The 27,450-nt window shown below is 41.0% G+C and overlaps 1 protein-coding gene across 3 annotated transcripts; it reads right to left on the reverse strand.

Annotated features, from left to right (window-relative positions):
* On the reverse strand, positions 1-27,113 carry FAM133B (family with sequence similarity 133 member B; the record flags this gene model as incomplete). Of its 3 annotated transcripts, none has more annotated exons than XM_080701383.1 (11): positions 1-87; positions 3,298-3,345; positions 6,327-6,419; positions 10,160-10,210; positions 13,853-13,945; positions 14,383-14,445; positions 14,877-14,909; positions 15,665-15,739; positions 16,763-16,841; positions 19,636-19,733; positions 27,090-27,113. In XM_080701383.1, the coding sequence occupies 11 exons, from the start codon at positions 27,111-27,113 to the stop codon at positions 1-3; spliced, it is 744 nt and encodes a 247-aa protein (XP_080557509.1). The 3 variants fall into 3 exon arrangements, with proteins under 3 accessions (XP_080557509.1, XP_080557510.1, XP_080557511.1); XM_080701385.1 differs by having other exon boundaries at positions 59-87; positions 3,294-3,345; positions 14,383-14,442; XM_080701384.1 differs by lacking the exon at positions 3,298-3,345 and having other exon boundaries at positions 6,279-6,419.
* Positions 27,114-27,450: the final 337 nt, after the last annotated feature.

The following is a 27,450-nucleotide window of genomic DNA, read 5'->3' on the forward strand; positions in this document are numbered from 1 at the left end:
TTACGGTGAGTCAGAACTTGAACTAGTAGCCTTCTTTTTCTTCTTCTTACTGTGTTTCTTATGCTTTTTTTTCTTTTTTGTTTTTTCCTATTAAAAAAAAATCCATATTAGACATTACTACATAAAAACACATTTCTATCATGATACTTCTTTTTTTTTTTTTTGCTTTGTGGTACTGAGGATGGAACCCAGGGGCCTTCTACCTCTGGGGTACACTCCCAGACCTATCTTATATTTTTATTTAGAAATAGGGTCTCTCATAAGTTGCTGAGAATCTAAGTAGCTGAGGCTGGCTTGGAACCTGTGCAATCCTCCTTTCTCAGCCTCCCAAGTACTAGGATTACAAGTGTGCGCCACCACACCTGGCCTTTTACCATGATACTTCTCAGCTAATACAAACAATTCACTCAACTAAGAAAATTACTCAGAACATTTCTTGAAAAATCCCAGCAACTAGTACTGCATCAGGACTCAAGAGTTCTTGATTTTCAAAAAGCTAGTAAACTGCCAAATGAACCTTAGGAATAGCAGTCAAATTCCCAGTGGATAAAAGAGAGCTGAAATTTTGCTATCTTCAACTTTCCTGAACTGCTTTTGCTGTGGAAGTAAAGGCACCATACCTGGCTCCTATCTTGCTTTTCACTTTCTTTTCCTGAATATGAAACTAGCAGTAGTCATTCATTTGGTGCCACCTTCCCAAGTATTTTGTTTCTAGAAGTTCTGTCTTTACTTCCACACCAGTAGTTGGGAGGCTGAGACAGAAGGATTGTAGTTCAAGGCCTGCCTCAGCTACTTAGGGAGGCCCTCAGCAACTTAGTGGGACCCTGTTTCAAAATAAAAAATTGGGCTGGGGGCATAGCTCAAAGGAGGTGGAATGTCCTTGGGTTCAATCCCCAGCACCCCCCCCCCACACACACAATATATAAAAGCATGATAGAAAAGACATGTTAAGGGTAGGAGAAGCAGAGCTTCATATCCATAACTTCTCTCTCAAAGGCCACTACCACTTTGTGGTACTAAGATAACTAAGATAAGTCGTCTTCTAGTATATACTAAAGTACATAGAAAATTTTACAGAGTCCAAAATCTTACAATTTGGGTATCTATTTGATTTTGGTACTGTGGAGCAAACTCAGTGGCTCGTGCATGCCAGGCAAGTTCTTTTCCCCTATACTCCTACCCTGATATGGGTAGCTTTTATTTTTATATTACAGAACTGAGGATTGAACCCAGGGGCATTCTACCTCCAAGCTATACCAGCCCTATTTTTTGTTCTTTATTTTGAAACAGGATTTAGGTTGCAGAGGGCTTCAACTAAGTAGCTGAGGCTGGCCAAAAACCTGTGATCCTCCTGTCTCAGCCTCCCAAATACTGGAATTACAAGTATGCACCACCATGCCCAACTAATATGAGGGCTCTTGAAATTTTATTTACTCATTCCTTCATTCACTGTACTGGGGATTGAATTCAAGTATTCTATCTCCAAGCTACACTCTCAGCCCTATTTCATTTTGAAATGGGATTCCCTAAGTTGCTGAGGCTGGCCTGGAACCTGCAATCCTTCTGTCTCAGCCTCCCAAGTACTGGCATTACAGGCTGAGTCATAATGCCAGGCTCCCAATATGGCCTTTTAAAACTAAATTACCACTCTCTTCTTAAAATATTTTTCTTTTCTCTTCTGTGACATATCACTCTACTTGGTGTTTTCCTCTATTACAAAGATCTCTTCATTCCCTCTCTGGGCTTTTCTCCTTGACCTTCCCAGGGCTTCCATCTCTTCTTTGCCAAGGCTCTCCCAGCCAAATGCCTTAAATCCACGGAAGTCTTAATGATGCCCAAATCTTTAGACTTAGGTTTTGAACTAACAGTGCCTCACTAACAGATCTTCCTGGTTATCTAATATTACCGTAACAGCACGCTTAATTTTAGTCTCTAAATCCTCTCTTGGTCATGTTAGTAACTTACATTACTAATTTATCATTTTGTTTAAATCAAAGAAACTGCTATTTTGCTTAACTCCACCCTACATATCGAGATATAAGACAAGCCCTAGCACCCAAGTTAAAACATATCTCAAATCCTTAGTGTCAGTTCATTTTTATCACCACCACTGAAGTACAAAAATAATTTCTCATCTCACTCTACTCCCCTGCCAAAGCATTTTATTTTTTGTTTTGTTTTTTGGTGGTACTGGGGTTCTTGGAGACCCTTTTACCTCGGGGTTACACTCCCAGACACCTATTTTTTATTTGGAAACAGGGTCTCTTAAGTCAGCGAGGCTGGCTTTGATGCCTGATTCTCCTGTCTCCGCCTCCCAACCACAGGGATTACAAGTGTGCACCACCACGCCCGGCTTCTGCCACAGCATTTTACAAAGGTAAAGTAGCCGGGTGAAGTGGTGCATGCCTGTTATCTCATTACTTGGAAGGCTGAAAGGCCCACATTTAATACTAAGGATGCTTTAATTACTTTGCTGATATGATTTGCATTACTTTTTAAAATTGTCTTCTATTTTCGCTTTGTTGGCCTGCTTCCCATTTGGCCTTATTTTTCTTTCTTTTTTTGGTGGTACTAGGGATTAAACCAAGAAGCATTCTACCTCTGAGCTACAGACCCAGCCCTATTTTTTATTCTTTATTTTTCAACAGGGTCTCACTGAGTTGCAAAGGCCCTAAGTAGCTGAGGGTGGCTGCAAACCCCGATCTTCCTGTCTCAGCCTCCCAGTACTGGGATTACAAGCATGTGCCACCATGGCAGGCTCTGATTTTTTTAAATTTTGAAACGGGGTCTCAGTAAGTTATGGAAAGCCTTGCTAAACTGCTGAGGTTAGCTGTTAACCTGTGGTCCTCCTGTCTCAGCCTCCCAAGACTGGGATCACAGGTGTGCAGCACCGTGTCTGGCTCTTCTTTCTCCTTTGCTATTACTCAATTTGTATAGTGGTAAAGTTGATTTTAAAACCCATCAAAAGGATCACTGGCACAGATGAGTCATTTATGTTGTCATTTTCTTGTTTATTTTTTACAGCAGCTAGTTCTTAGTGAGGCCTTTTCTGTTATTCCAGGTTCAGCTGCCAGAGAAGTAAATACCAGGATGGAAAGAGGAGATGTTTGCAACCAGGATAGCCTTCCTTTTTATAAAGCCAATATGACTTTCTTCTGTCCACTAAGTAAAGCTGCTGGACACCACACCCTTTCAATATTATATTCGGTCCCAGTAAATCCAGTCAAGTTTAGTACAACTTATTTTTAAGCCAAAATGGCTCTGCTGCTGTCAAGTAAAAAAATAAGAGATACTTGCTGTTGCTTTTTCTCGTTCTTCACTGCTTTTCTTCTTTTTTGCTCGTACCTAAAAAGTTAGAATTTTGTGGAAAACAGGACAAACATGTAATTTGTACTCAATGCATTTTATTTCCTAACATATCTTGCATCTTCCAAAGTTACATGTAAAAAACATTCTGACAAGTTACATTAAAAAAAAAATAAAATCCCTGTTATACCTCAGTGAAGTTTCAGTGAAAAATACATAAAAGAAAATTGAGATTGTAAATATCTAGAGGGCTTCTATTATATCCTTCATCAACACCTAAAACAGAGTGGTACTGTATGAAACAAACAAACAAACAAACAAACAAACAAGCGAGCTTGCAAATACACAGACCAGGACTGGAATCCTACCTCAGTTTCATTATCTGCAAAAAGGAAATACTATTTATTTTTAGGGGCAGTGCCTAGAATATAAAAGTTATTTCTCTTATTCTACTGGTGTCAATAAAAGGTAGTTAAATTATATAGTGTACTTAGTATAAACCAACTGATTAAAATCTTTCCAAGTTAACAATTTACACCCCATTTTTATATTTTTTTGATCTTTTAAAGAATATGCTGGACTTAAAAGTTGTCTGTGTGTATTCAATGTTAGGTCCAAATGTAAGATATTTTATACTGAGCTTTACTTATTATCATGCAGTAGACAAAAGTAATTAATGTAACAATATTAGAATACAAATCTTGCCTAAATGTTCAAGTGTGTGGTACAGTGTTACCCACAAGCATGAGAGACCATTTGCTAACAGTAGGGTGGCAGCTTTTTCTAGAGAACACTTAGGAAATTTTTATATTTTTTTGTTATTCTTGTTACTACAATGACAGGCTGACAGTGGCTATATGGCATTCATATTTAGCTAGGTAGGACAACAGATACTGTCATGCACTGTCCAGGACAGTTCTGTATACACTATGTGACTTTTGAATAGCCAACTAAATAACTCATGTAATAAAGCTGTTTATGATAAAGTATGCATATGAACATGAAATATTTTGTTCAGAATTTTAAGATGCATGTCCCAGGAATGGAAATATTAGAAAATGCAAATGTCAGCCAGGCGTGGTGGCATATGCTTGTAATCCCAGTATTTGGGAGGCTGAGACAGGAGGAGGATCACAGGTTTGAAGCCAGTCTCAGTGGCTCTCAACAACTCAGTAAGACCCTGTTTCAAAATAAAATATTTAAAAAATAGGTCTGGGAGTGTAGCCTGGAGGTAGAAGACCCCTGGGTTCCATCCCTAGTAACACACACACACACACACACACACACACACACACACACACACACACACTGCAAATGTCATATAAATTCAGGGAAGACTTATTTTATTCAGGACTGCTACAGCTTGCATTTTAAGATTTTATGACTTCTGATATTATGCTCAAACATTTACTTCTAGAAATATAGTTTCTTAGAATTATACATTATTGTTTTCATTCTTTATATTTCCATTATGGGAAAGTAATGTAATAAAAAACAAACAAACTGTAGAGCCAGGCGTGGTGGTGCAGGCTTGTAATTCCAGAATTCAGGAGGCTGAGACAGGACTGTGGTTAGTGGACAGCCTCAGCTACTTAGTGAGGCCCTTTGCAACTCAGCGAGACCCTGTTTCAAAATAAAGAATTAAAAAAAAAAAAAAAAAAAAAGCTGGGTGTGGTGGAGCACACTTGTAATCCCAACGCTTGGGAGGCAGAGACAGGAGGATTGCGCCAAGTTCAAATTCAGCCTTGCTGGCTTAAGAGACCCTGTTTCAAAAAAAAAAAAAAAATTATATATATATATATATGTATATGTATGTCTGGGAGTGAAGCCCGGAGGTAGAAGGGTTTCCAGGAACCCCAGTACCACCAAAAAAAAAAAAAAAAAAAAAAATAGGGCTGGGGTGTAGCTCGGAGGTAGAATGACCCTAGGTTCCACCCCTAGTACCGCAAACAAAACTGTAGATAGGTTATACTGGCTATGCACTTCATGTCAAGGAGCAATACAAAATATTGCTATAAAATGGGGGCAATAAGCCAGGCGTGGTGGTGCACACTTATAATCCCAGCATTTGGGAGGCTGAGACAGGAGGATCAGTTTGTGGACAGCCTCAGCTGCTTAGTGAGACCTTGTTTCAGAATAAAGAATAAAAAATAGGGCCGGGGTATAACTCGGAGGTGTAATGTTCCTGGGTTCCATCCCCAGTACCAAAAGTGTGTGTGTGTGTGTGGGGGGGCATAGGTCTTTCAGAATTGAGGGCCACTATTATAGACCAAAGACAATGAAATCAGAAAGGAGACAAGGCACAGACAAAAAGACAGGACTCAAGAAATGGAAAATGAGGAACAGGGTCAACAAAGACAGATCTAGACAAAGTGGATATAGGAGGAGGCCGGCACACAATCAAGAAAACCAGCACCTGTGAGAATCTACTACTGTCCTTTATAACAAAAGGTCGAACCCTCAACCCAGGGGCACTCTACCTCTGAGCTACACCCACAGCCCTATTTTTATTTTTTATTTTGAAACAGGGTCTCACTGAGTTGCAAAGGGCCTTACTAAGTAGCTGAGGCTGGCAGTGAACCGCAGTCCTCCTGTCTCAGCCTCCCAAATGCTGGGATTACAAGTGTGCACCACCATGCGAGGCTCAATTTTTTTATAGTTTTAAATATTAATGACTTTAATGAAACTCTGGTAGATTTTACTATCTTGGGAAAGGCATGTGAAAATATGGCTTATAACCAAAAAAATAGCCATATAACTATCATCTAGAAAAAACTCAAAACTTATTCTGAGAGAACATTTTTTTTTTTTTTGGTGGTACTGGGGTTCCTGAAAGCCCTTCTACCTCTGGGCTACACTCCCAGACCTATTTTTTATATATTTTTATTTGGAAACAGGGTCTCTTAAGCCAGCACGGCTGGCTTTGAGCCTGCAGGATCCTCCTGTCTCCGCCTCCCAAGCGTGGGAATTACAAGTGTGCACCACCATGCCCAGCCAACTTTAATTTTTTTTTTACTTACCTCCTCAATATAATCTGATTCTGACAAGGACTCAGATGATAAAGGTTTATCTTCCGGATACATTTTTCTTTTTTTGCTCAGCCCTTTAATGTCCTATAAAAAACAAATAAATACATATAGACTCAAAAAGATATACTATGACACAGAAGTTTTGTTTCTCAGTTCTATTTAATAATTCTTCAAATTATCAAAAACGACCCATTTTTAAATTTACAAATGTCTAAAAATTGGTGACATTTACCAGGATTTAGGTCTTTATTTCCAATATTGAAATGCTTTTTTTTTGTTTTGCAGGTCTGGGGATGGAACCCAGGGGCATTTGACCTCCGAGCTATACCACCTGCCCAATTTTTATTTTTTATGTTTAAACAGGGTCTCACTGAGTTGCAGAGGGCCTCACTAAGTAACTGAGTCTGTCTGTGAACCACAATCCTCAGGTCTCAGCCTCCCAAATGCTGGGATTACAAGCGTGTGCCACTGTGCCTGGCTTTAGAAATGCTTTTATTAAGCCGGGCGTGGTGGTGCACGCTTTTAATCTCCGCAGTTGGGAGGCTGAGACAGGAGGATCACACAGGTTCGAAGCCAGCCTCAGCTACTTAGTGAGGCTCTCAGTAACCTAGTGAGACCCTGTTTCCAAATAAAAATATAAAATGGGTCTGGGAGTATAGCCCGAAGGTAGAAAGCCTCTGGGTTCCACCCCCAGTACCACCAAACAATAAAGAAAGAAATGCTTTTATTAAATAAATTGAACTACATATCCATTTAGATTTAACATCCTCCTTATTTCCTTAATTATACAGGACAGATTTTTTTTTTTTTTTCAGTACTGAGGATTGAACCCAGGGGATTCTACCTCTGAGCTACGTCCCCAGCCCTATTTTTTATTCTTTATCTTGAAATAGGGTCTCGTTGAGTTTTGGAGGGGTGAAGTAGCTGAGGCTGTCTGCAAACCACAATCCTCCTATCTCTGTCTCCCAAGTACTGGGATTACAAACCTGTACCACCATGAATTGCTTACATGACAGAATTTTAAAGTCCTTAGAGAACAAAACAAGGGCATAGGATTTGGGTTCTTAGTATTCTATTTTGTTTCCATGCAGGGTTGGATCAGACAAACAGTGCTGCAGAAAATAAAATCAAGAGACACTTATTTGTGATAATCTAAGCGTGTATTTAAGTATTAAGCTTATATTTTAAAAGTGTTTTAGCCAGGCGTGGTGGCGCATGCTTGTAATCTCAGCATTTGGGAGGCTAAGATAAGAGGATCATGATTTGCAACCAGCCTCAGCAATTCAGGCCCTTTGCAACTCAGTGAGACCTTGTTTCAAAATAAAAAACGTAAAATAGGGCTGGCCTGTAGCTCAGAGGAAGAATGCTGGGGATTGGACCCAGGGGCATTTTACCCAGGAGCTACACCTTGAACCTTATTTTTTATTTTGAAACAGGGTCTCACTAAGTTGCAGAAGGCCTCACTAGGTAGCTGAAGCTGGCCGTGAACCTGTAATCCTCCAGTTTCTTAATCATGTATTTTAAGAAAGAAAAATTATGAAAACACCTGAAGCTTGTGTGAAAAAATGTTCAGACTTATGGGACCTATGCAATGAATAAATATGCTGATTATAGCCAGGCGTGGTGGCGCACACTTGTAATCCCCGTGCTTGGGAGGCGGAGACAGGAGAATGGCGCAGGTTCAAAGCCAGTTGTGCTGGCTTAAGACACACCCTGTTTCCAAAATAAAAAGTATAAAAATAGGTCTGGGAGTGTAGCCTGGAGGTAGAAGGGCTTCCAGGAATCCCAATACCACCAAAAAAAAAAAAAAAAAAAGGTGGTCATCATTTTATTATTTGTATGCTTTTCTGTAATCTGAAACAGTTTATAGGCCGGGCGTGGTGCACGCTTGTAATCCCCGTGCTTGGGAGGCAGAGACAGGAGGATCGCACAGGTTCGAAGCCAGCCGCACGTGCTGGCTTAGGAGACCCTGTTTCCAAATAAAAATGTAAAAAAATAGGTCTGAGAGTATATCCCGGAGGTAGAAGGGCTTCCAGGAACCCCAGTACCACCAAAAAAAAAAAAAAAAAAAAGAAATAGTTCATAAAAAATAAAACCACACAGTGGAAAATATGCTTTAATACCTAAGCTTACACAGAAAAAGATTTAAAGGTTTTTATGTAGTCCGAGTCCAATTATTGAGGAAAAAACACTCAGAGATATTAACGGTGATGTGAGGATCCCTCTATGCATTAGATTACAGGTGAAGTTTTGGTTTTGTTTCTGCAAATAGCTTTTTATTGTGGGCGCAATAAGTGCTCACTGTAAGAAAATGCACTCAAATACCACAACCAGAGATGAAACATTATGGGTTTTTTTTTTTGGGGGGGGGTACTAAGGATTGAACCTAGGGGCATTTTACCTCCTAACTATATCCCTAGCCCTATTTTTTATTCTTTATTTTGAAAAAGGGTCTCACTAAGTAGTTGAGGCTGTCCGAGAACCAAGATCCTCCTGCCTCAACCTCCCAAATATTGAGATTACAATCGTGCACTACCACGCCCGGCTTTATTTTTTATTGTGAAATAGGGTCTGGCTAAGTTGCTGATGCTGGCCTCCAACCTGTATCACTTGTCTCAGTCTCCCCTTACTAGGATTACAGGTGTCTAGCTAGGAATACTACCATGTCTAGCTAGGAATACAAATCAATAACAAGACTTTGGTGATCAAAATGTAGAAAAGTTAAATGTATGCAAACTTGAGAACTGAGAAATTATATTTTCAAGTACCCCTTAGAAAATTAAAAATATTTAGTAGAAAAAGAAAAATGAATAAGAAATATTCATTTTAGTACTCTTTGTATTACTGAAAAATGAAAACAATATAGATGTCGACGCACCATGCACAAAAGAAAGGAGAAACAACTGGTAAATTAAGTTATGAAGTACTATAAGCAGAGAAATGAACTTGAAAGTGTCAGCAAGGACAAACGGAAACAATCCTATTTTGAAAAAAACTGCACAATACTTTGTTATTACTTAATGTTATTTATGAAGACATATAATAAAAGTGTATAAACATGGATGGGAAGGATGCATACTAATTTCAGGATTCGCTGCCTCTAATGAGGAAGGGAGAAGGGGAGGGAGGGAGAGGGAGAGGGAGAGGGAGAGAGAGAGAGAGGGAGAGGGAGAGGGAGAGGGAGAGGGAGAGGGAGAGGGGGAGGGGGAGGGAGAGAGGGAGGGAGAGGGAGAGGGAGAGGGAGAGGGAGGGAGGGAGGGAGGGAGGGAGAGGGAGAGAGAGAGAGAGAGAGATTTTTTTTTTTTTAACTGGGGATTGAACCCAGGCACATTCTATCACTGGCTATATGCCAAAACTGGTTTTTTTTTTTTCTTTTTCTTTTGGGTCTGGGGATGGAACCCAGGGGTAATTCAACCTCTGAGCTATATACCGCCTGCCCTATTTTAATTCTTTATTTTAAAACAGACTTCACTAAGTTGTGGAGGGCCTTACTAAGTAGCTGAGGCTGTCTACAAACCTCCATCCTCTGGTCCCAGCCTCCCAAATGCTGGGATTACAAGCGTGTGCCACCATGCCTGGCCTCAGCCCTTTTTTAAAAATTTGAAAGTGGTCTCACTATGTTGTTGCCCAGGCTGGGCTTGAACCTGCAAGCCTCCTGTCTGGAATTCAAGGTGTGTGCCACTGTACCTGGCTTGAGTATCAGGAATTATCCCAACTACTCAGGAGGTTGATGCAGGAGGACTACTTGAGCCTACAAGTTTGGAGGCCAGCCTGGACAACATAGTGAGAAGCCATCTCTTTGGGAGAAAAAAAAATATAGTTACCTTTTCTTTTTCAGTTGTATCCTTTGACTTCTTCTTCTTTTTTAAACTATCCTAAATAAACAAGCATATATATATATATATGTATAGCCACATACAAATACACATATATAAAGATATACATCATTTTAAACATAAAGAATACAGCATTACAGACCAAAGATAAATCCCCCCAAAAGATCTGCTCTATGACTGAAAAATTTATTCCAATATCAATGTCATTCTAAAACTAAAAGAGAAATGTATGTTATTATACATTTGATTATAAGAGAAATAGACCTTTTTATTTATTTGGCTGTTTATCAAATCTACATACCCTTAAATTTGTCTGACATACCCACTGGGTTTTTACATTTTGTTACTGGAAAATGAACCCAGGGGCATTCTACCTCCCACTTGCATACATCTCTAGTCCAGTTTTTGTGGGGAGGTACTGGTGATGGAACCCAGAGGCATTCTACCTCTGAGCTATACCCTCAGCCTGATTTTTTATTTTGAAACAGGGTCTCACTGAGTTGAAAATGGCCTCACTAAGTAGCTGAGGATCCTCCTGTCTCAGCCTCCTAAATGCTGGGATTAAAAGTGTGCACCACCATGCCCAGCTCCCTTATTTTTTTGTGGTACTGGGGGTGGAACCCAGGGGCTTTTCTACCTCTGGGCTCTACTCCCAGACCTATTTTATACTTTATTTGGAAACAGGGTCTCACTAAGTTGCTGAAAACCTCACTAAGTAGCTGAGGCTGGCTTTAAACCTGTGCCATCCTCCTGTCTCAGCCTTCCAAGCACTGGGATTACAAGTGTGCCCCACCTCGCTCAGCTCCCCAGATCCCTTTTTAATTAAAAAAAAAAAAATTTTTTTTTTTTCTGGTGCTGGAGATTGAAGGGGGGGGGCATTTTACCTCGGAACCACACCCCCACCCAGATCTTTTTATCTTTTGTTTTGAAACAGGATCTCACTAAGTTGCTGAGTTTGGCTTCAAACCTGGGATTCTCTTATCTCAGCCTCCCAAGTACTACTGATTACAGGTATGACACCACACTCGGCTTCATGTAGATCTTTTCTTTTTTGTGTGGGTCTGGGTCTCACTGAGTTGCGAAGGGCCTAAGTAGCTGAGGCTGTCTGCGAACCATGACTCTCCTGTCTCAGCTTCCAAATGCTGGGATTACAAGTGTGTGCCACCACACCTGGCTCATGTGGATCATTTTAAAATAGAACTTTATGCCACTGCCTATCTTCGCCTGTGATGGCCACATCCTATACTGTACTCAGACATTCACCAGTGGAAGCAAAAATGTCTGCTTAATTTTAAGCCCTTATTTGTAGCTATTAACCTCCCTAAGCCTCAGTTTCCTTATTTCTAAGGCTGATTAAGAAATAACTACTTAGCCGGGCATGGTGACGCATGCTTGTAATCCCAGCATTTGGGAGTCTGAGACTGGAGGATCGCGGTTCACGGACAGCCTCAGCTACTTAGTGAGGCCCTCTGCAACTCAGTGAGACCCTGTTTCAAAATAAAGAACAAAAATAGGGCAGGGGGTGTAGCTCGAAGGTCGAATGCCCCTGGGTTCCATCCCCAGACCCACCCACCCCCCAAAAAAAGAAAAGAAAGAAAAAAGAAAAAAAAAATAGCTAGCAGTTAGTATTTGGAGGTAGAATGCCCCTGGGTTCCACTCCCAGTACCACAAAATAAATAACAACTACTCCACAGCAACTGTTGAGAGGATTAAACGAGGTAACAGTCAAGTGCTTAGAGCAGTACTTAACATAGTATGCATTCAAATAAATATTAACTACCATTTTGTGTGTGTGTGTGTGGTACTGGGGGTAGAACCCAGAGGCTTTCTACCTCTGGGTTGTACTCCCAGACCTATTTTATATTTTATTTGGAAACAGGGTCTCACTAAGTTGCTGAGAGCCTCACTAAATAGCTGAGGCTGGATTTGAACCTGCATGATCCTCTTGTCTCAGACTCCCAAGCGCAGGGATTACAAGTGTGCACCACCACACCCGGTATTATTAACTACCATTTTAAAAGACAGAGAAAATCAACATTTACTGAACACTTTCTAGACATTAGGCAGTTTGCCAGAAGAAATCTCATTGGCACAATATAACTTCTTCTTCTTTTTTTTTTTTTTGGTGGTACTGGGGTTCCTGGAAGCCCTTCTACCTCCAGGCTACACTCCCAGACCTATTTTATTTTTGGAAACAGGGACTCCTAAGCCAGCGTGGCTGGCTTCGAACCTGCGCAATCCTCCTGTCTCCACCTCCCAAGCGCGGGGATTACAAGCGTGCGCCACCACGCCTGGCTACAATATAACTTCTATAAAATCCAAGCAGTTGCTTTAGTTTCCTGAGACCTTACTATAGTGTTTATCAAATTATGCTCTGTGGGCACCCTTGTATCAAAATCACATAAGGCATCTGTTAAAAATAACTGCTTCTGGGCTTAGACTTATTTATTGTTAGTATTGTTATTATTATTATTTGCAGTACTGGGGATAGAACCCAGGGAAATTCTACCACCAAGCTAAACCCCCAGCCCTATTTTATTCTTTATTTTGAAATGGGGTCTCACTAAGTTGAAGAGGGCATCACAAATTGCTGAGGCTGGCTGTGAACCTGCTATCTCAGTCTCCCAAATGCTGGGATTACAGGCATGCAATACCTTGCCTGGCTTAATTAGACTTATTAAATAAATCAGACTCTGGAATAAGAACCTAGGAATCAACTTTCTCTTTTTCCTTTTGGTGCTAAGGATTGAACACAGAAACTCACATGTGCTAAACATTGAGTTTTACTCTTGAGGTACGATTGTAGGCTCTGGAATCAATATTTTTATAGAAAAGCTCATTCCTTTAAAAAAAAAAAAATGATTACTAAAGCCTGGGCACAGTGGAGCTTGCCCGGAGACAGGAGGATCACAGGTTTGAAGCCAGCCTCAGCAACTTAGACTGTTTCAAAACAAAAAATATAAAAAGGGACCAGGGCATGTCTCAGAGATAAAATGGCCTGGGTTCAATCTCCAGTAAAAAAAAAAAAAAAAAAAAAAAATCATTAAAGTCCGAGAGTCAGTTGTGTCTGACAATTTTGGCTAATATAAAACAAATTTAGGCACAATATAGTAGAACAGACATTGGATGAGATATTGATTCAATTTCTAATTTTAACACTAGTTGTTTGAAATTAAGCAAAACATTTTTTCTTCTGAGCTGCAACTTCTTTATGAAAATGAAAGAAATAATATCACAGAGATGAGAAACTGGAGACATCTAAATGAAAGCACTTAAAAAATTATTATATGCCACATGTAAGATGTGAAATATACCAGTTAAGTGGCACAGAATAGCAAAGTACAAATATTAAATGGTATTTCATTTCTGACTTGAGAGCAACTTAAGACAGTAAGAACTAAAAAAAGAAAAACTTAACTAAATGTTTTTGCTATTAAAAATGTTAATAACAGCCAGGCATGGTGAAGCACATTTGTAATTCCAGTACTTGGGAGGCGGAGATGAGAGTGTCACAGGTTCTTGACCAGCCTCAGCTACTTAGTGAGACCCTACTTCATAACAAAGAACAAAATATAGAGCTGAGCTGGGGGATGTAGCTCAGAGTCTAGTAGAGTGCCCCTGGGTTCAATCTCCAGTACTGTAAAAAAAAAAAAAAAAAAAAGATAATTAAAATAATTTTACCTTACTGTCTGATTCAGATTCTGACGTGAAGCTTTCAGAAGATTTATATGACCGGTTCTTCTTTTTCTTCTTCCTTTTTGATTGTTTCTTATCCTACAAAAAATGTTTGTAGAGGCATTTATTTTTCTGTTTTAAATATATAGTTTAATAGTTTATGCATTTCACTAATATAACATTTTATTAATGAATAAAACTTAATGAAAAGACCAGCTTACAAATATACTATTCACTAATTCATGTTCATAATGTAACATGTCACTTTCCTCTTTTATAAAAAAAGTCAAGTGATTTGAATCATGCAATCCCAAGCATTTAAGCAGCATTTTAGATTTTCAAATCTTTTTTTCTGATATTTCCAAGTGAACAAATTTTAAATATACACTAATATTTAAATGTGCAATTTCATTTATTCAGTGCTCTAGGACATAGATAATTAGAGCGTAAACATTTTTAATAGATATTTCACAATAGGTTTTTCTCTTGACATAAAAAAAAAAGAGATATTATTTCATGAACTATTCCAAGCTTACCTCATCTTCAGAATCTGAAGAACTGCTGGAAGAATCAGAGCTTGATGAAGAAGAGGATGAATACTTGACCAAGCACAAAACAATTAAAGCTTGTGAGATGTGGGAATTGTTTTTCCTTTTATTAAGTCTCTCAAGTACTTAGCGAAATCAATCTAATGTCCAAGAAACAGATGCCATATTTATAAGATTTAAATATTAAAATGTTAAGTCACCCCACATCCCCCCCAAAAAACCCCACAAGAAGCAACAATGTATGTGGCAGTGGTCAACTGTCCTCTTTAAATAACAAGAGGAGTTACTAGATTAAAAGGTGGATGGCATCTACCATTCATGTCATTGATAGAACACTACCATCCATCCCAACCAAAAGACCTCCAGGCTACTTGACTCAGAGTGAATCTAAGTTACCTTCAGTACACAGGCTAAATATATTATTCTTACTTTTTTTGTAGGCTCTTAAATAACATTTAAAAAAATAGAAAACTTTTGCTCACCCTACCAGATTTCTTCTTTTCTTTTTTCTTTCTCTAAATGGAAACAAATAAAGTCTAAATAAGTTGATGTGAGTTTTCAAATGCTTTTTTTTTTTTTTGCAGGTTTGGGGATGGAACCCAGATTTTGAAACAGGGTCTCACTGAGGTGCAGAGGGCCTCACTAAGTAGCTGAGGCTGTCCGCAAACCGCGATCCTCTGGTCTCAGCCTCCCGAATGCTGGGATTACAACAGTGCGCCACCACACCTGGCTTTGCATCTAGAGTGTGTGTGTGTGTGTCACTTGGGACTGAATTCAGAGGCATTCTACCTACAAGCTACACCCCCAGTCCTATTTTATTTTTATTTGGAAACAGGGTTTCATAGGTCGTTGAGAGTCTCAATATTTGCTGAGACTATCCTCAAACCTGTGATCCTCCTGTCTCAGCCTTCCAAGTATTGGGATTACAAGTATGAGGTGCAATCATGCCTGGCTTCCAATGCATCCAGTAATAGGTGTATACAACATTACTATAAAATCAAACTATGAGCCAGGTGTGGTGGCACATGCTTGTAATCCCAGCATTTGGGAGGATGAGACAGGAGGATCGTGGTTTGAAGAAAGCCTTAGCTACTTAGGCCCTTTACAACTCAATGAGACCATGTTTCAAAATAAAGACTACAAAATAGGGCTGGGGTTGTAGCTCGGAGGTAGAATGCCCCTGGGTTCTATCCGTGGTGCCACATTAAAAAAAAAAAAAAAATCAAACCATGAGAGATTAAGAATAGCAATAAACTAAAACTGGTATTACCTGTCTTTTTTTGGATGAGCTTTCATTTCCACTTAATAATTTCTCCCTGTGTTTTTCTAGTTCTTTTTTCCAATTCTGTAAAAAGGTTATAAATATCATAGGTTATAAATAACATTAAGAGGCTACAAATCTCCTAGTAGACCTAACCTAGAGAAACCACCGTTTCTTCCTTCCCTCCATCCTCTAATACCTCCCGCCTATCTCAGCTTCCACTTACAGTCAAAAGATAACCCAAGGTGAGTGTGTGCCTGTGATCCCAGCTACCAGGGAGGCTGAGGCAGGATTGCTGAAGCCCAGGAGGTCAAGGCCAGCCTGGACAACACAACAAAATCTGTCTCACACAATAACTCAGGTGGCAATCCTGGACCCTATCACCAAAGGAACCATGACTAGCTTTTTCCAAAGAGGTTATTGAGAAGGAATTCCCACTGTCCACCGAGAGGAGAAACAGGTATTATTACTCAGATCTAAGTCTGGTTTTTTCCCCACCTCTCTCTATACCAGGAATTGAACCTAGGAGGATTTTATCTTTGAGCCATAATCCCAGACAACCCTAACCCTATTTTTTTTTTTTTTTTTTTTTTTAATTTAAACAGGGTCTCACTAAGTTCCTGAGGGTTTTGTCAAATTATTGAGGCTGGCCTTAAACCTACGCTTCTCTTGTCTCAGCCTCCCGAGTACTGGGACTATAGGCATGCGCCACCATGCTTGGTTATACTTTCTTTTTCATTAAATGTGGCTAGGTTATCTTTAGATCCTATAAAAGCTGAATTAATCTAGACTATGGCTGAAATGCTGCAGGTGTTTGTCATCAAAACAAGCAAACATCACTATGAAAATTCTAGGGTATGATGGGGAGCATAGGTGGAAGAACATTCAGGTAACTTGGTCATGCAATTCAAACTACTCCAAGATGGTTACTCTCTTACATTTAAATACAAACCTGTATTCAGAGTAACACTATTCCTAAAACAGAACCCCCTTAACCTAAAGAGCTATACCCAAATCCTTCACCTATTAAAAAATGAAAAACTCTAAAATCATTTCACATTTGTAAGAAAAAAGATGTCCATTCCTTTGAAAGTACTATTTACAAACCTCATTCATTTTTTCTTCAAATTCAGCTAGAGCCTTGGAGCCTTTCTTTTTCTTTTCGAGTTGCTCTTTCACTTCTTCCCTTAAAAAGTAGAATGTACAAATAAATTTTCAAGCACTTAAAATTAGATGAATGCTAATAAACAAGACAGAAGGATTGGGGCTGAAGCTCAGTGGTAGACTGCTTGCCTAGCATGTGTGGGCCCTAGTTCAATCCTCAGCCCACAGACACAAAAGACAACAAAAACTTGATAAGATTTTAGTATTTAGTATTTTAACCTTCATACTAATAGTTATTTTTCAAATTTCTTTGACACACATGTAAATAATCATAATAAAGCCTATCAGATACCACTAATCACTGCTCTTCTAAATATGGATTATGAGTTAATTTTTTTCTTTTGCGGTACTGGGGATTGAACCCAGGGGCATTTTATTCACCCTCCTATCTCAGCCTCCCAAGTACTGGGATTACAAGTAGTACTATGATGCTCAGCTCTATAAGAGTTAACACACCAAACATATGGTAGTTACATAGAAGAGGCACTTTTAAAATGCATCTTTGTTTAATCAGAATAATCCTGTGAGAAATGGTAGTACATACTCTTTTACAGAAAAAAACCTAAATCTTTGACAAAGTAAAAAATCTGCCTAAGGTCATAAAGCTGATAGTTTCAGTGTTAGGGTGAGCTTTGACTAAACTATTTTATTAATAAAGTTCCTGCTTTATAATGTATCTGCCATGTTTGCAGAGAAAAGTTAATACAGTATGAATATTAACTTCAGTATGAGTATGCTTATTCTTAGAAAAGCCTGATGGCAAAATTGGCCAGAGGTGGGTACATGGGAATTTGGATTTTGGAAGATTCTTCTCATTCTCTGACTAAAAGTAGCTTAGATTGAGGCGCGGGGCACACACTTGTAATCCCAGAATTTGGGAGGCTGAGACAGGAGGATCACAGGTTCGAGACCAGCCTCAGTTACTTAGTGAGGTCCTCGCAACTTAGTGAGACTCTGTTTCAAAACAAAGAATAAAAAACAGGGCTGGGGGTGTGGCTTGGAAGTAGAACACCCCTGAGTTCAACCCATACTACCACAAAATAAATAAATAAATAAATAAATAAATAAATAAATAAATAAATAAATAAAATACTTGGGAGGCTAAGACAGGAGAATTGCAGATTTTAAGCCAGCCTTAACAACTTAGCAATACCCTCAACAACTTAGTGAGATCCTGTTTCAAACTAAAATAAAATAGGACTGGGGGTATAGCTCAGAGTAGCATAGTCTGCCTAAATTGTTTGTACAAACAACAAAGCTTAGGTTAAATATTTACTTTCCTTCTGAAAATCTGGAATTTAATTTTTTAATTTTTATTTTTGGTGCTGGGGATTGAACCCAGGAGTTCTGCCTCCAGGCCACACCGCCGGTCCTCTTTCTTTTGAAACAGGATCTCACTAAGTTGCTGAGGCTTTCCTCAAATTGCAGCCTTCTGTTTCAGCCTCCCAAGTACTGGAATAACAGGCATATGTCACCACTCCTGGCTGAAAATCTGGAATTCTGAAATGTGACAGGTAGAACCTGATCAGCCCACAATAAAAATTCTGGGCAGCAAGTCTCTAATAAGTTTCCCTGGTTGGCAACATCTTATATGTGCTGTCACAATTCCTCATGAAAGGAATTAGTGTGTCTTGCATGATTCTGTTTGGAGTGCAATGGAAGGCTATGCCTGATCTCTCCTGGACTTTATTCCACATGCCTCTTACCTTTGCTGACTGTGCCTGACACCCTTTCACGGTAGGAAATCCTATCAGGAGTATGACTGTCTGCTAAAACTCCTGGAAGTCCTCCTATGAATTACACAACCTCAGGGTTTTATTTTTTTTTTAAGGGGATAAAGAGCCATTCTACTACTGAGCTTTAATACCTCAGTACTGGTTTTTTTTTTTTTTTTTTTTTTTTTTTTTTTTTTTTTTTTTTTTTTTGCGGCACTGGGGATGGAACCCAGGGGCATTCTACTCCCGAGCTACACCCCCAGCCCTGTTTTTTATTCTTTATTTTGAAACAGGGTCTTACTAAGTTAAAGAGAGTCTGACTAAGTAGTTGAGCCTGGCTATGAACCTGTGACCCTCCTGTCTCAGCCTCCCAAGTCTGGGATTACAAGCATGAGCCACCAGCCCAGCTACCTTCAGTACTTTTTATTTTATTTTATTTTTTTATTTTTATTTTTTGGTGGTACTGGGGTTCCTGGAAGCCCTTCTACCTCCGGGCTACACTCCCAGACCTATTTTTACATTTTATATTTGGAAACAGGGTCTCCTAAGCCAGCGCGCGCGGCTGGCTTCGAACCTGCGCGATCCTCCTGTCTCCGCCTCCCAAGCGCGGGGATTACAAGCATGCGCCACCACGCCCGGCTGTAATTTTTATTTTAAAACAAGTCTTGCTAAGTTGCTAAGGCTGACCTTCAACCTGTGATCCTCCTGTCTCAGTCTCCCAAGTATTGGGATTACAGGTGTGCACCAGTGCACTGGTTTATGATGCTTTATTTGCAAAAGATCAGAGATTCTCAATGAGTTTTTCTAACTTACTGAAAAACTAGTAGATAAAACTAGGAACAGGGCTGAACTACAAGGTTGAGTAAAGTCATTTAGGGGATGGAGAAGACACTGGTATAAGAAAGCTACCTGGTGGTGCTTTAGCTATACTGGGTGATTCTCAAATACTGTTTTATAGCTGTGCATGTGTTGCATACATTCAAAAGAAAGAGCATGTCAAATACTACTTTTAGAAAATCTCAAGCAGTTGCTTGGCAATCATAAAGAATAGTCTAAAAGTTTATGAAAAGTTTATAAATAAGTAAATTGTTTTACAAATACCAGGTAGGCCTTGGTCGATTTAGATAATCCTGGATCGTTGGCCCTGAAGACTGGATCGGACCCCTTGATCTGGCCATTGCTATCGGATTCATATAGGCCTTGAGGAGAGAACACAAATTAGTTCCCTTAAAATAACCATTAAATCATAAAAGCTCACTTACATGAGATAAGCCTTATTATAAAAGCAAACTATAGCCAACTAAGCACAAACAATTTGACTAACTTTTTTTGCATATGTTTGGTCCTGGGGATTGAACCCAGGGGCATTCTACCTCTGAGCTATATACCCCTATCCCTATTTTATAACAAGGTCTCACTATGTTGTGGAGGGCCTTACAAGTTGCCGAGGCTGCTGCAAATCTGCGATCCTCTTGTCTGAGCCTCCTAAGAACTGGGATTATAAACATGTGCCATGACACATGGCTTGACTAACTTTAAATTATAAAAATAAATGTAATCCTTTACTATGCCTTGAAAGGTTGTGAAGTAGGCAATATTATTTCATAGAAAATGTGTTTTGGTGTTGTTATGGCAGATATCTGCTGAAATAATACTGCCTTTTACTTACCAATAGCCTTTTAGTGCTTTCTACTAAGGCCCAATAAATCAGTGAGGATAACACAAATTAAACAAGTAAATTCCAAAGCTAAAAAAGATCTAAGCCTGAATTTATTGCTTATTCTATTACCCCTGGAAATATTGTGCCACACTGATAGCAATTTTATCACAAACTGTTAATGTAAAAAAGTGTGCACTGCAGGTGACAATTAAAATTTTTAATACACAACAAAATAGGACTTCATAAAAATTAAAAACATGCATCAAAGATTATAAAAAATGAAAAGATAATTCACAGAATGGAGTCAGGTGTGGTGGTGTAAATCTGTAATCCCAGTACTTGGGAGGCTGACACAGAAGAATCACAGTTTGAAATCAGCCTCAGTATTTTAGCAAGGCTGTTTCAAAAGACTAACGAGACTCTGTTTCAGAATAAAAATTAAAAATGGCTGGGGGCTCTAGTTTAGAGGTTGAATGTCCGTGCATCCAATCTCTAATACCAAAAAACAAAACAAAACACACACACACACACACACACACACACACACACACACACACACACACACACAGTTTAACACCACTGTCTTTAGGAAAATGTAAATTTAAAAACCCTATAAAATAGGTCTAGGAGTACATCCGGGAGGAAGTAAGCCTCTGGGTTCCACCCTCAGTTAAAAAAAAAAACAAAACCCAGAAAATCACAAGGATTGGAGATAATATGGAAAAACTGGAACCCTGATGCTTTGCTGGTGGAAATATAAAATGGTGCAGCTGGCCAGGCACAATGGGGCACAATTATAACTGCAGTAAATGAGAGGCCGAGACTGGAACATTGCAGGTTTAAGGACAGCCTCAGCAAGCAGTGGGACTCTCAGTAACCTAGTGAGATCCTGTTTCAAAATAAAAAAATTAGGCTGGGATGTAGCTCAGAGGTAGAATGGGCCTGGATTCAATCCCCAGTACCAAAAAATAAAATAAAAATAAATAAATTAAAAACACAATGGTGTAGCTGTCAAAATAATTTGGTATTTCTTCAAAAACATAAACATAGCTGGACATGGTGGCACATGCTTGTATTCCTAATTCTTAGAAGGCTGAGATAGGAGCAATGCAGATTTGTGACCAGCCTCAGCTACCTAGTGAGGTCCTCTGCAACTTAGTGAGTCCCTGTTTCAAAATAAATAAATAAATAATAATAACAATAATGACAATAACAACAGGGCTGAGGGTATAGTTCGGAGGTAGACTGTTCCTGGGTTCAATCCTCTGTACCGCCAAAAAAACCCCAAACCAAACCAAACCAAACAAAAACCAGAAGTACTATATGATCTACCAATTTCACTTCTAGGTACTATATATACCTGAAAAATTGAAAGCAAGGACTCGGACACCTATTAACACAAGTTTTTATAGCAGCATTATTCACAACGGTCTATTGGTAGAAAGAAGCAAATGTCTACAGATGAATGGGTAAATGTAATGTGGTGTATATACATACTATTCAGCTTAAAAAGGAACACAGCCCTGATACAAGCTACCATCTGAATGGACCTTGAAAACATTATACAAAGTGAAATAAGACAGACAGACACATATAATTTCACTTATATGAGGTATCTAGAAAAAGCAAATTCATAAAGACTAAAAGTAGCACAGAGGTGGCTATCAAGGCCTGGAGAGAAAAGGAGTTTGGGAGTTATTACTACTTAGTGAGGCCCTCTGTAACTCAGTGAGACCGTTTCAAAATGAAGAATAAGCCGGGCGTGGTGGCGCACGCTTGTAATGCATGTGCTTGGGAGGCGGAGACAGGAGGATCGCGCAGGTTCGAAGCCAGCCATGCTGGCGTAAGAGACCCTGTTTCCAAATAGAAAGTATAAAATAGGTCTGGGAGTATAGTGCAGAGGTAGAAGGGTTTCCAGGAACCCCAGTACCACCAAAAAAAAAAAAAAAAAGAATAAAAAATAGGGCAGGGGGCTGGGCATGGTGGCACACGCTTCTAAATCCCCGAGCTTGGGAGGCAGAGACAGGAGGATCGCGCAGGTTCGAAGCCAGCCTTGCTGGCTAAGAGACACTGTTTCCAAATAAAAATATAAAAGGCAGGGTGGGTGTAGCTTGGAGGTAGAAGTCCCCTGTCCATAACCCCATATAACCCCATTACCGTACCGTAAAAAAAAAAAAAAGTTGTTATATATATTTTAGTTCAATAAAAACCTATAAAAATTAGAATATGCTCTGCATTTCTTTGTATGACACTTACTACAACAGAAAAACACACACATTTTTTGTTGTTGTTGTTGCAGGTCTGGGGATGGAACCCAAGGGCATTCTACCTCTGAGCTACACCCCCAGCCCTACTTTTTATTCTTTATTTTGAAATAGGGTCTGAGTTGTAAAGGGCCTCACTCAGTAGATAAGTCTGTGGATGAACCGAGATTCTCCCGTCTCAGCCTTCCAAATGCTGAGATTACAAGCATGTGCCACCATGCCTGGCTAAAAACACGCATTTTAGAAACCTCAAAATCATATGTAAGCTGGGTGTGGTGGCAGACGCTTGTACTCCCAGCATTTAGGAGGCTGAGACAGGAGGATCACAGTTTGCTGACAGCCTCAGTTACTACTTAGTGAGGCCCTTTGCAACTAGTTGAGACCATGTTTCAAAATAAAGAATAAATAGAGGCTGGGGGAGAGAGAGAGAGAGAGAGAGAGAGAGAGAGAGAGAGAGAGAGAGGAGAGGGGGAGGGGGAGAGAGGAAGAGAAGAGGGGAGAGGGGGGAGGGGGGAGAGGGGAGAGGAGAGAGAGAGAGAGAGAACAAGAGATCAAAGAGACAAAATAAAACAAACAAAAGGTTTCTTTTTTTGTTTTGTTTTGTTTTTGTGGTACTAGGGAAGGAATCCAGGGCATTCTACCTCTGAGCTATACTTCCAGCCCTATTTCTTATCTTTTATTTTGACACAGGGTCTAAGTTGTGGAGAGCCTCACTAAGGTGCTGAGGCTGGCCATGAACCTTACTTAGGTCATCCTGTCTCAGCCTCCCAAATACTGGGATTACAAGTGTGTGCCACCACACCAAGCTTTCTTTCTTAATGAAAGCGTTTAACAAAGAGATACGGTTTTATTTAAATTCAATTTGCAACATATACAAAATCTGATCTTAAATTCAGTTTTAACCTATTTGGTACTGGGGATTCAACACAGAGGCACTCTAACCCCAGCCCTTCTTGAGACAGGGTTTTGCTAAATTGCCTCCTACTTAGTGAGGCCCTGTTTCAAAAATAAAAAAAAAAAAATCAGGCTGGGGGTATAGCTAGGAGGTAGTATGCCCTGGGTTCAATCCCTAGCATGGGACTGAACCCAGGGGCATTCTACCTTCGAGCTTCAACCCTAGCCCTATTTTAAAAAAATTATTTTGAAACTGGGTCTTGCTGGGCATGGTGTTTTATGCCGGTAACCCCAATATTTGGGAGGCTGAGACAGGACTGCAGGCTCGCAGCCTGCCTCAGCTACTTAGTGAGACCCTGTTTCAAAAAATAAATTAAAAAATAGAGCTGGGGGGTGTAGCTCCCTGGAAGAATGCTCCTGGGTTCACTGCCAAGTATTGCCCCCCCAGAAAAAACTGTTCGAGTGTACACCAAGAAAGAACTTATTGCAAACTGTGGACTCTGGGTGAACAAGATTTATTAGACTTATTGAAGTGGCTCATCACTGTAATAGGTGCACTCTAGTGCCAGATATGGATAATGGGAGGTGAGGTACATGGGGGAGGATATGGGAACTCTCTGTACTTTCTACTCAATATTGCTGTGAACCTAAAACCACTCTAAAACACTGTCTATTTTTAAAAAATTGTTCAACCTGCTGGTTTGTAATCCCAGTACTTGGAAGGATGAGACAGGAGGATCACAGGTTCATGGCCAGCTTCAGCTACTTAGTGAGGCCCTTTGCAACTGAGTCTCTGTTTCAAAATAAAGAATAAAAAAATAGGGTGAATAAAGAATCAAAAATAGGGTGTGGCTCGGAGGTAGAAAGCCCCTGGATTCAATCTCCAGCACCGCCAAAAAAAAAAAAAAAAAAAAAGAAATTGTTCAACCTTAAATTTTATGTATTGGTGGAAAGCAATTCTAAAACTATAATAGAAGCTGGGTGTGGTGGCGCACGCTTGTAATCCCAGCATTCAGGAGGCTGAGACCGGAGGATCACGGTTCGCAGACAGCCTCAGCTACTTAGTGAGGCCCTCTGCAACTCAGTGAGACCTGTTTCCAAAATAAAGAATAAGAAACAGGGCAGGGGGTGTAGCTTGAAGGTAGAATGCCCCTGGGTTCCATTCCGAGACCCCCAAAACAACAACAACAAAACAAAACTATAATAGTATCATCAAAGGAACCTAAATTGGTTTTGAGACAATTTTTTAAAATGCCAATATTTAGCTGGGTGTAGTGGCACATGCTTGTAATCCCAGTATTCGGGTGGCTGAGACCAAAGGATTGCGGTTCGCGGCCAGCCTCAGCTACATAGTGAGGCCCTCTGTAACTTGGTGAGATCCTGTTTTAAAATTAAAGAATAAAAAACAGGCCTGGGGGTGTAGCTTGGAGGTCGAATGTCCCTGGGTTCCACTCCCAGACCTGGGGGGAAAAAAATAAAGCCAATATTTTCAGAGAGAAACATTCATTTTGTTATTCAAAATGAAGAGCTGACAAATTTATGGAGTCAATAAAATGATCAGTGGTTCCTATGCAGTGGCGGGGGCAAGTAGGCAGAGCACAGAGATTTTTAAGACAGTGAAAATAGCCTGTATGATACTATAATGGTGGGTGCGTGTCTTCATAAACTTGTCCAAACCAACAGAATGTACAATACCCCAGGTGAACCCTATCGTCAATTACTGACTTTGGGTGACACTGATATGTCACTATAGGTTCATCAAGTAGAACACATGCGCCACTTTGGTGGGGGATATTTATAATGGGGAGATTACCTTCCTCTCAAGTTTGCTTTGAGCGTAGAAATGTTATAGTCTTAAAAAAAAAAAAAAAACAAACTACCAAGAGCTGGGTGTGGTGGGGCAGGATTGAATCCCAGTACTTGAGAGGATAGTTTCTGGGGGATCATAGGTTCAAAGCTAGTCTTGGCAACTTAGCAAGGCTCTCAGCAACCTAGTGAGACCGTTTTCAAATAAGAAATAAAATCAGGCTGAGGGTGTAGCTTGGAGGTAGGATGCCTCTGGGTTCAATTTCCAGTGCCACACAAACAACAAAAAACAAGAGTTGTGATGTGTCAGATGATAAAAGTTTTGACTTCAATTTAAACTGTCTTATTCCCTCCTCTATGAATAAAGAGACTGAACTAGACCATCTGTGTTTTTTACCTCTTAATTTTGTTTTCATTCTCATAATTTTGAAGTACAAGTAAAATGTTACCAGAACACCATGTACCACGACAGCATACCGAAAGTACAGAGTTGTTATTAAAATGCTCTAGAACATAAAGCTAATTTAAATGCCCAAGAAAAAGGATGTGTAAACAGGGCGTGGCAGCATACTCTGGGGGCAGGTGGAGATAAGGAGGATGGCAAGTTCATGGTCAGCCTCAGCTACTTAGCAAGGCTCTCCTTCAAAACAAAAAATAAAATAGGGCTAGAGGTGTAGATCATGTAGCTCAGAGACCGAATATCCCTGAGATCAATACCCAGTACTACTCCCCCCCCCCCAAAAGACCTGTAAAACAAAACTTTCTTCCCAGTAAGAACCTGCACCCAAGGTTAGAAGATTTCTAAGCATTCAAGACTCAGTGGCATTAAGACTACAGCAAGAAGGCCTCACTTATAGCCAGGAGAAAAGAATATTTAACTTTGCAGTCAAGGTTCACAGTGGTCCCGAGACATTTTTGGTTATAAAGAGCATATAAAACTGAAACAAGGCGGGCGTGGTGGTACACGCTTGTAATCCCAGCATTTGGGAAGCCCAGATAGGAGGATCCGGTATGCGGACAGGCTCAGCTACTTAGTGAGGCTTTCCGCAACTTAGTGAGATCCGGTTTCAAAATAAAGAATAAAAAAAGGGCGACGGGCATGTAGCTTGGAGGTCGAATGCCCCTGAATTCCATCCCTAGACCCCCCTCAAAAAAAAAAAAAATCAGCCTCAGTAGGTAACCCAGTGTGACTCTCAGCAACCTAGTAAGACCGTTTCAAAACTTAATTAAAAAAAAAAAGACTTCCATTTTGGGATGCCATGAGATCCTCAAACACCTCTATCAGGTACCACTTCTTACTGCTTCTGCAACGAATTACGTACTTATTTTCTCATTTACGGTAGCAATTTTCATGCCAGGCGTTCGCTTAGGCACTTTGTCTTTTGTGGTCCTAACTATTCTGCTCGGCTGTGGGTGACTACGATTTTATTAAAGGAAGAAAGCCTGGGCTCAGAGAAGAAAGGCAACTTGTTCTGGCTCAATCTAACTTCCTAGGGACCAAAACTGCAGTCGGTGTGCGACTCCGGAGCCAACCACTCTGTCGCCACTCATCCCTTTGCAGGTGCCGGGCGGTGCCGGGCGCTGGAGACACGAAGTCAAACGCCGCGGTCGGGTCTCAGGCCGAGCCAGCTGATGGCTGGAGCCGGGCAGGGCCACCGGGAGCGGCGCGATCCCGGGGCCCGGGCTTTGGAATCGCGGCGGAGGAGGCAGATTCCCCCGAGTCCTCGCTGCTCGGGAGCGCGGGCGCAGCTAGGGGGGCACAGGCTGGGGACCGCGGGCTCCGGCGGGCCGCGCGGCGCACGCGCAGTGGCGGCGGGGCGCTGGGTCTCGCGGCCTCAGGTCCCAGCGCGGCCGCGGCCCCTCCGGCCCCGCCGCCGAGGGCGAGGGGTCCCGCTCCCCGGCCCCGCATGGCCTCCCCCGCGAGGACTCACCACCCGATTGTCCCGCTTCCCCATGGTGCCGGACTGAGCGCACGGCGGAGACGCCGCGGGAGACCAGGCCGAGCCGCAGCCGACGCGGGGCCCGCCGCAAGTCCTACGACGCCTCCCCACCCCGCCCCAAGAGCGGCGCCGCGCCCGACGACGGCCGCGCCCGCGCCGCAGCGCCCTCTAGCGCCGCGGAGGAGTCGGCGCCCGCGGCGGGGGGCGAGCCCCGGCCTTCTGCAGCGCCCGGGCAGGTGCGCACCGCGCCCCCGGGCGGCCGCCGCGCCCGACTCTCGCTTCTGTTTGGCTTCGGAGTGTTTTTGTCCCTCTCTTTCTGTTCTTGATGCGCTGCGATAGCCATCCTAGGGGA

Source organism: Muscardinus avellanarius (assembly GCF_963383645.1).
Source record: "Muscardinus avellanarius genome assembly, chromosome: 9".
Lineage (NCBI taxonomy): Eukaryota > Metazoa > Chordata > Mammalia > Rodentia > Gliridae > Muscardinus > Muscardinus avellanarius.